A 9,656-nucleotide genomic window follows, 5' to 3' on the forward strand; every position below is an offset into this window, starting at 1 on the left:
TGAACTTGACTGGCAACAGGTACACCATTTAAAGATGCGTATAATGTTTGTTTTGATAAGCAGAACATAATAGAAGACTCAGGACGCAGATGAACAGGAATCGTCCCATGCTATAAATTGATCATCCATCCATCTATCAACTACCCACAAACATATAGCTCTGACACACAAAAAACGCCACACCCCTGTCCAAAAGACTCACCTCACAAAAGCCCCCCAAAAGTTGATCCTGCCGGCGCCAAGGACGATGGAGGCGGCGATTGGCGCGGCACGTGGGCTCGTCGGCAGGGTAGTGAATCTGCTGTCCAACGACCTTGTGCAGGCGTATGTCGCCAGTGCTGAGCTCGGCCTCAGCTCCGAGAAGACCAAAGATGATCTGATGCGCACACAAGTGGTGCTGCGGGAGGCCCAGCGTAGAGGCGTGATCAACAACCCCAGTTTGGAGGAGCTGCTGCACAAGCTCCACACCAAGGTCGGCAAGGCGGAGGACGCGCTGGACGAGCTCCAGTACTTCATCATCCAGGACCAGCTCGACGGCACTCAGTACGCTGTGCCGGATCTGGGCAATACCCTCTGGGGTCATGCTCGCCACATCCGTCATGCCATTCACCATGCCATCGGTAACTTCATCCTTCCATGCTTTTCTTGTTGGCTGCTGCAAGATGATGATCATGGTGCTGCTGCTATAAATCATCCTCACAATACCTCCAACCCAGCTAGTGGTAATGATGGTTCAGTTACTAAGTTGTCATTCGACAGAGTGGCCATGTCCAAGAAAATCAAACAAGCCATAGAGGAAATGCACTCCCTGTGTGACCAATTCTTGGAGTTGCTAAAAATAATCCCAGACCATAGTAACAGTACTACAACTGTCAACCTAAAACGACCTCTCACAGGATCAATCACTGCACAAGATAAATTGTATGGGAGGGAAGACCTGTTTGAGCAAACCATAAAAGATCTCATCACCAATTGCACAGATAGCAATAAAGCTCTTTCAGTTATGCCTATAATTGGTCCAGGGGGTATTGGAAAAACAACCTTCACCCAACACCTGTACAAAGATAAAAGGACACGTGAACACTACCCTGCCAGGGCTTGGATATGTGTCTCAACTGATTTTGATGTGCTTAAGCTCAGTCAGCAGATCCTTAGCCAAATTGAAGAAAACAATGATGCATATCAAACATCAAGTTTAAACCAGCTCCAGAATTCCATTGAAAAGGGGCTCAAGTCTAAAAGGTTTTTGATTGTCTTTGATGATATATGGGAATGCACTACTCAGGATTGGGAAACCCTGCTAGCTCCTATGGGAAAGGGCGAAACCACAGGTAACATGGTTCTCGTCACAACTCGGTTCCCATCTAAAGTTGATGATGTGAAAACAACCGACCCGATTCTGCTGAAAGGCCTTGAGCTGGATGATTTTTTAACATTCTTCGAAGCATTAATATTTGAAGGACAAATACCCCACAATTTGAAAGAACTTGCAAAGGATATTGCCAAGAAATTGAAGGGTTCACCTCTAGCAGCCAAAACAGTTGGTCGGCTATTGAAGAATGACCTATCTAAGAAACATTGGATGGCAGTTCTCAAAGATAATAGATGGCAAAAACAAAAAAATAATGATGATATTATGCCATCTCTAAAGATTAGCTATGATTACCTTCCTTTCCAACTGAAAAAATGTTTTTCGTGTTTTTCCCTATTCCCGGAAGACCATAGGTTTAGCAATCTAGAGATTACATGTTTTTGGAGTGCATTAGGGATCATTGAAAAAGATGAGAATTACATGGAAGAACTTTTGAAAAATGGTTTTCTCGTGAAGGAGAATGATCGTTGGTCAAATCAACAGTACTATGTGCTGCATGATTTATTGCACGAACTAGCTCGGAGTGTCTCGTCACAAGAATGCCTAAATATATATAGCAATGGAAGTTTTAGGGCTGATGATGTCCCAAAATCCATTCGTCATTTGTCCATCACCATGAAAGACAAATACGTTGAGACTTTTAGGACAGAAATGACTAAATTAAAGAGCAAGGTAGACATCCCAAATTTGCGTGCTCTAATGATTTTTAGAAAATATGAGGAACAAATTGATGAGATTATAGAAGACACTTTCAAGGAAATAGAGGCCCTTCGTGTTCTTTTTATCGAAGTCATGTCCCCAGAATCTTTACCACATTACTTTCCAAAACTTATCCACCTACGATATCTAAAAATTAGTCCATCGGAATTTGGTTCAGAAGTGACTTTTCCTAGCACACTGTCAAGATTTTATCACTTGCAATTATTGGACCTAAGTGATTGGTATGATCAAAGTGTTAAATTGCCCAATGACATTAACCGCCTTACCAATTTATGCCATTTTATTGCCGAAAGAGAAGTCCATTCCAATGTTCCTGAGGTAGGAAAGATGAAGTATTTAAAGGAGCTTAAAGAATTCCATGTCAAGAAAGAGAGTGTTGGATTTGAATTGAGTGAATTGGGGGATTTAACAGAGCTTGGAGGAGAACTCAGTATATATAATATTGGAAATGTGGCAACCAAGGAAGAGGCCATGAAAGCCAAGCTTGTGTCAAAAGGTGATTTGGAAACGTTGAGGTTGGTTTGGGGAGGATTGGATGCATCGGAACCATCTGATGGTGCATCGGAATCATCTCATGGTGCATCGGAATCATCTGATGCCCTTGATGATCCAACGGTATCATCTGATGCCCTTGATGGTACACCAGAATTATCTGATGTTCTTGATGGTCTTGAGCCACACCCTAATCTTCAATCACTTGGCATTGAAAACCATGGTGGTTCAGTCGGTCCACATTGGTTGTGTGGTCACATGAGCATAAAGATGCTTGTGTCTCTCCACCTAGAGGGTGTGTCTTGGGCCATTCTTCCACCTTTTGGGCAGTTATTGCATCTCAGATCACTCAAATTAATTAACATTTCCAGTCTTGTTCAGATCAAACCAGGGGTTGTTGGGGTCACGGCTAAAAGTTTTACGCAGTTGAAGGAGATTGTTCTTGATTCTTTGTCAGAATTTACCCAGTGGGATGAGGCGCCTAATGCCCATTCATTTTCAATGCTTGAAAAAATTGTTTGCAAAGAATGCCCCAATCTCTATGCATTGCCATTCCTGCAGGATTGCTCTATGGGCTCTTATAACCATCTGTGGAAACTTGAAATTACTGGTTGCCCAAAGTTGCCTATGCCCCTCATGCCTCACACTTCCACACTAACTGACGTTACTGTGGATACTAGGCGTACTGGGAGAATGGTGTACGTGAACCATAATTTGTATTTGACAAGGTATAACAGGGCATTAGCCTGGCATAATATGGCCGGCAAAGTAGAGAGCATCACATTTAAAGCTGGATCAACAGTCCCATGGATAATCCTACAAAGTTTAACCTCCTTCAAGACACTTGTAATTGAAGGAGACTCAAGCAAGCAATCGTTGGCTTCGCTCTCATACCTCACGTCTCTCACCAATTTAAGAATACAAGATTGTAAGAATTTCAAAGTGGGTGGGTTCAATCTTCTCATGGCTTCCAACCTCAAGGATTTGGCGGTCCACAACATAATTGAATATTACCCTCGCTCTGTAGCCGCGGATCTTCTCTCGGAATTGGCGGTGGAAATAACAAGGAGTAAAAAGTTATTACCACCTACAGCTGGCTCTTTACTCCAGTTGGTAAGACTTAATGTGGATAGCATCTCGGCTGTGCTTGTTGCTCCAGTTTGTCGCCTACTCGCTGCTACCCTCAAGGAGTTAGTGATCACGTGTGATCGAGAGGTGGAGAACCTCACCAAAGATGAAGAGAAAGCGCTTCAGCTCCTCACCTCACTCCAAGAACTAAGTTTTTGGAGGTGCCATCGTCTGCGGTCCTTCCCTCAAGGGTTACACGGCCTTCCTTCTCTCAGGAAACTACAAGCCATCACTTGTCGACGAATCAGATCGCTGCCCAAGAAGGGAATCCCCACTTCTCTGCGGGAGCTATCAATAAATGATTGCAGTCGCAAGCTACACAATCAAGCCAAGAAACTAAATCAAAGAAATTTGTCTGTAAGCGCCTAGCCCAAGGTAACACGCTGGCTGTTCTTATCATTTCCATTCTTCTCTGTTTATTACTACATATATAGTACTAAATTGTGAATTCTGACAGGCTTGCTAGCACAGCTATGTACTATGTCAGGCTTTCAAATTTCGAGCTCTGCGCAATGTGTACATATATTGTGAATCCTTTCAGCCTAGGTGGCTACTCTTCCAGAGATGGCCATATATCCGCAGCTGGATGAGTTATGTCCTATGCATGCATGTGCAACAAGTTAGGTTTTTACAATACATCGCAGAAGTAAAATTAATGATCAGGCTAGGAAATTAGGAGGAACATAAGACCCAGATTTACGAGTACAAATTCAAGGTAACACTTGCTGCCGCCAAAGATTCACATCATTTTTTATTTTCATGTAAATAATTTGCAAATGAAATATGCGTTGTGGTTGCTCTTGTATGCAGAGTATCCAGAGGTTAGGATGAAGATGACCATGGTCATTGATTACGGTTCTAAACCTAACTGACAATTTTTATATGTTAAATTTTGAAGAGCAAGGCGACACCCGATCAACTACTGTGGAGGTGAATGCCTATTTTCTTTTTTCTGTTTAGTCTTGAATATAATCTTATCGAGTGAAATTCTACAGGCTGCAGTGACTGAATACTGCTAGGACCATGCAACACCGGGTCCAACCAGCTATTTTAGTTCAACAGTTTTATTTCACTTGTAAGCAAGAGGATATTCAGGTAGCTCAACTGCTGCTTATGTAGTTCTATTTTATGTTCATCTCATAACCCTTTTGTCACTTACTCTGCTTCTCATAAGCAGTCGGCGTTATTCGACATAAAGCTTCTTTTAGAAGAACAACAATGTGAACCTTGCAACGGCATCCTGTTCCTTGAGCAGGCTGCTTGTTAAGTGGTAAGCAGTGACAGTCGGCATCAAGCAACGGTGCATACGTCCTCAGACAGTAATTTTTCATACTTTTGCAGCATGCGAAATTGATCGACGTACCTAATTATGATGATAAATCCTGAATTTTTTTACTTGAATCCTTTGTCAGAAGGCTCTTGTAAAACAATAACTTGTAACTTGTGAGTGTCACACCCTTCAAGCACCTAATATGTTGCGGAGAGGCCACCTTATAGCAGAAGGTACATTTCACTTACTTTCTTGAATTGATATTTGCATTCCACGCTAAAATTGTGGTTTGTTACCGATTTTTCTTTTCTTTTAGGACTGCAAGTACATACTTTCTGAACCATGGGTAGAGGATGTGCTCCATTGGTAGACAGCGATATGAATCCATCAGCTTTCCTTTATTTCACCACAAATAGCAGCTAACTTTTGATAGCCATCTGCCACTTTTAGGCGCCTCTTTTTGGCTTGCAGTCTACTATGAAAGGCTGAAGAGATAAAAAAAACAGAAGAGAATGCCATTGCAGTCGACAGGAGTTAGACATTCACCATGAGGTGATGATGCTTTCCTGTTGTTGTAAGCATCAATTATATCATGCAGTAAGCATTGCCTCTATGTTCGAGTTGGTATACAGATTTCAAAGTTTAAATGCTCAGAGAATAAAATCTTATGAGATACATACAGGAATTTTTGTATAGTAATACTCCCTCTGATCCAAATAATTGTCGGGGTTTGAACTAAAACCCTGAAAATTATAATGGACCGAGGGGAGTATAATGTAAACGTTTTGTTTTCTCCTAACATGCAGTATGACGATTACCCTAACCCTGACGTTATCGGAACACTGCAGGACATAGATCACACATAGATGCCTTGTGTATTGTTTCCGTGGCATGATTGACAAGTTGTGAACACCTTCCCTAGCCTTATTGTTGATTGGAATGTTTGTGTTTCATGATCAAGATTAACAGCTTGCGTGGAAGGGCAGTTTCTCTTCTGGTATGTTTATCTATCTAAGCAGTTTTAGATTACAACTGTGCTTGTTGTTGTATATGGTGTAGGTAACACACCTTTTCTTCATTCTTGTTACTTCCTTAGACTGTTCTGAATATCTGAATGCTAAAACAAGTACGTTTTATGCGATAATGGAACAGGTTTACTATTTGTTTCTTACGGTTCAATTCCATTGTACCACAAGTCCAACAACCACCAACTACATCTTGCCTTGGGAGTTTCAGTTCCAGCTTAATTAGCAGGTTCGCCAGTTCACCGGCGACTCAAAAAGTCAAAAGTAACGACTTGATCATTTTCATTTGATTTTTTTAAAGAAGATAATTTTCATTCGAGTTTTCTCATACCTTGGTCATTTCCTGACCTTCCATTCATTAGTTGGACTCGAAGCTTGGCTGTTCTATCCAAACAACGGTGATGTCCTGATGGAGGGTTGAGCGGTTCTGCGTAATCCACCATTTGAAAGGTACGTCTAGTTACTTCCAGTGGTGATCCACGCGTTTAAACAGAGTCACATTACATGTTTTCGGTGCTGATTCATTTGGGCGCCAACCATGTCCTCTTTTTTTGTCCGTCGCCTCACAAACTTTTCCCCTTCTATCTGCGCTGGTCATACTTACCACATTGCCCTGTGGTCTTCTACAGAATACAGGCGACCACCTACTCCCCTGTCCACGCCGCCATCTTTTTCCTCAACTTGTGCTATGCCGTGCGCTCGCTGTCAGCTGTCGCTGGCGGCCAGCTCCACACCCGCTCCATGCATCTTCCTCCTACTTGTTAGTTAGAGTACATGATCGCTAGGCACATCCTCCAAACTCTGTAGCGTGCTAACACAAGGTACCAACTTGGTAGGCTAGTCGTTTAGTTAATCCTGCTGCTCATTGTTGCACTAAGGAAGCTTTAGCTATAGAGGATGTTTGAACATACTCTGATGTAATCCCTGGCTTTCTAAGTTGCTCTTTGCACTCGGACATGCTACTGCTGAATGAATGAAATATGGAGAGCAAAGTTATAAAAAAGAAATGCCTTGGTATATCCAGTGATTTCTTAAACAAGTTTCATCCTGTACATGTACATAAACACACCTTTGATTATCGATACGAAATGTGTTGGATCTCTGCTCTCTTTAATTACACTCCCACGATCATCATGCAGGATCGATCCACGGTACAGCATGGCCAGAAATAGGTAGGAACTCATACAAGACATGATGACAGTGACGACGGCGTTGGAATTTCCTACTGTCAACTTACTTAGAAGGCTGAAATTTATTGATGCAGTTCAGTTCTAGCAAGCAATAACCTGAGAGAAAGCTTCAGTGCTACACTGCTTCTTCAGACTGGACAGCTGACTGTGACATCCTAGCTAGCCTGTTCGGAACTTCAGATATATATAAATAATAATATTAAGCTGCAGCACGCTTGTATAAACTGTCCATTCTTGGATTGGGCACGAGGATATATAATTTCCGAGCATGCAGTGAGTGTCCAAAACAGTGAGAAAATAGGAGAAGATCTCAAGCAAAGGAATGACATTTTTTGATAAAGTGTGGATTTTATTGGATTAAAATGAAGCATCAAGAGGATACAAACTCAGTGAGCACACACCAGGCCTCCATATAGCTAGGATGCACACAACCAACGTCAAGACACACAAAATATGTCAGCAAATAACTACAGAAATGCGATCATATCCGCACCAATCATCTAATCACATCACATGAGCCACGATATTCTTCAACAACGAAAGGGAACGACACCCAAGTGTCGCCTCATCGGATCCAACCACCATGGCCAGAATCTAGGTTTTCACCTTGAAGAACTAGTCCGAGCATATCCGAGCATACCTTGAAGAATCTAGGTTTGAGACTACGGGAATTTTGTTGGACCTCTTGCTTATTAATAATATGATCGTATGCATCTTTATGATGCAGAGGCCGGGGCAAGCCCCTTTTTTTAAAAAAAAAGATTCATCATTTTCATTGACAACCCCGCCAGATTCAGCTTCAACTTCTGCCACTGTAACATGAAGAAAACAACATGATAAAGGTAGCTGCATAGCCAGCTTGGACAAAACGAAACAGGTAAACGGAGTTTCTCATCGCACACCTACCCAAAGTAAGATGAACCTGCCTTCATCTGACTCGACCTCTGGTGGGACCGACAGCACGTTCTTCTTCACCGACCTCTGGGACAAGGGTGATTCCGCAGCCTTCATCGATGGCCCACCCGGCGACACCGGTGGGTACTATGTCTGGAGGATTGGCTTCGCCCCTTCGACGTAGTAACCGCCACCATGTCTCGGCAGATGGTTCTTCTCCAACAGATGAGCATGCTCTGGCGAAGGCAATGCGCCGCCAGGCCTCGAGGAATTTGGACTCCATGCCAGGTACCTCTTCCATTAAATCATTTCTTTCTTTTCCAGATACTCGCATTTATAACAGCTTAAATAACTTGGGGGTCTCTATGGGAAAGAATGATAATGATATTAATCTGTCGGTGGGGGTACTTAAACATATGGAGATTGACCGTTTAAAGGTTTCACCAAAGTGTAATACCACCATTCCTGACCCAGAAACCGAGGACGATGATGAAGCGAATGCCAAATATAATGGTACGCTAATCACCCACTTGGTTGGTGAGGTTACTGAGGTTGTATTGGATGACGCAAGACTTGGGTCCAAGTTATGTGACCTCACAGCGTCTTCGCGGAAATCTAAATCAGACGCCTCTAAAAAGAAACAAAAACTGCCCAAGAAGGCGAAGAGTTCCACACCAATCCGAGTTTCCATATGAGAGGCATGTTTTGGAATAGCAGAGGTCTCTCAGACTTGGCTAAACATAAACACATTGGTGATTGTGTACGGGAACATGCTTTGGATTTTGTGGCAATTTCTGAGGCTGGTAAGTGTGACTTTCGCCTGCATGTCCTCGATCACCTATCAGGTGGTTTCGACTACACATGGCATAGTCTACCAGCTCGTGGAAGGTCTGGAGGAATCCTACTTGGGATACTGACAACAGCCATGGACTTGTTAGCTTTTTTGATCGGTGAATGTCATATAAAATTCCACCTAAGAAACAGAGCTGATAATTTTACATGGACTCTTGTCGCTGTCTATGGGGCTGCCCAAGATGAGCATAAGTCCGCTTTCCTTCGGGAATTGGTAAATCTGGCTAAGGATAACCCACATCCAATGCTTATTGGAGGGGACTTTAATATCCTTAGGTATTAGGAAGAGAAAAATAATGACCGTTTTGACACTCATTGGCCTTTCCTATTCAATGCTGTGATAGACAGTTTGGATCTTCGGGAGGCCAGTATGTCGGGATGGCAGTTCACTTGGGCTAATAACCGACATGTGCCGACATACGAGAAGCTTGATAGGGTACTCATGGATACCGAATGGGAGCTAAAATTTCCTTTGGTAACCGTGCGAGCCCTAGAGCGTATTGAGGCTTTATCGGATCATGCACCCATAATTCTGGATTCTAATTCTACGAAGCCAGCTGCCCGACGCCCTTTCAAATTTGAATTTGGATGGATGCATAGGGAGGGATTTGTAGACATGATCAAGAATATTTGGGAGAGGCCTGCTGTTGGTCGTACACCTATTTAGAGATGGAACTTTAAAATAAAGGCCATGAGGCAACACCTCTCTGGAT

The 9,656-nt window shown here is 42.8% G+C and overlaps 1 protein-coding gene and 2 long non-coding RNA genes across 5 annotated transcripts; all 3 read left to right on the forward strand.

Moving 5' to 3' along the window:
• The first annotated feature begins 203 nt into the window (after positions 1 to 203).
• Positions 204 to 4,081, forward strand: LOC119339721 (disease resistance protein RGA2-like). Its single transcript, XM_037611672.1, has 3 exons — positions 204 to 1,475; positions 1,782 to 2,648; positions 2,739 to 4,081. The coding sequence occupies exons 1-3, from the start codon at positions 248 to 250 to the stop codon at positions 4,079 to 4,081; spliced, it is 3,438 nt and encodes a 1,145-aa protein (XP_037467569.1). The 5' UTR covers positions 204 to 247.
• A 94-nt stretch (positions 4,082 to 4,175) lies between these two features.
• LOC119337142 lies at positions 4,176 to 4,806 on the forward strand. The gene is made up of 3 exons (XR_005163046.1): positions 4,176 to 4,427; positions 4,523 to 4,642; positions 4,708 to 4,806. It is a non-coding gene; the product is annotated as an uncharacterized LOC119337142 (long non-coding RNA).
• A 369-nt stretch (positions 4,807 to 5,175) lies between these two features.
• On the forward strand, positions 5,176 to 7,324 carry LOC119336103. 3 transcript variants are annotated; one of them, XR_005162214.1, is made up of 5 exons: positions 5,176 to 5,579; positions 5,831 to 5,979; positions 6,135 to 6,271; positions 6,370 to 6,457; positions 7,147 to 7,324. It is a non-coding gene; the product is annotated as an uncharacterized LOC119336103 (long non-coding RNA). The 3 variants fall into 3 exon arrangements; XR_005162215.1 differs by having other exon boundaries at positions 5,176 to 5,534; XR_005162216.1 differs by lacking the exon at positions 7,147 to 7,324 and adding an exon at positions 6,637 to 6,914.
• The last annotated feature ends 2,332 nt before the right edge of the window (positions 7,325 to 9,656 follow it).

Source organism: Triticum dicoccoides, chromosome 7B, assembly GCF_002162155.2.
Source record: "Triticum dicoccoides isolate Atlit2015 ecotype Zavitan chromosome 7B, WEW_v2.0, whole genome shotgun sequence".
In the NCBI taxonomy this organism is placed as follows: domain Eukaryota; kingdom Viridiplantae; phylum Streptophyta; class Magnoliopsida; order Poales; family Poaceae; genus Triticum; species Triticum dicoccoides.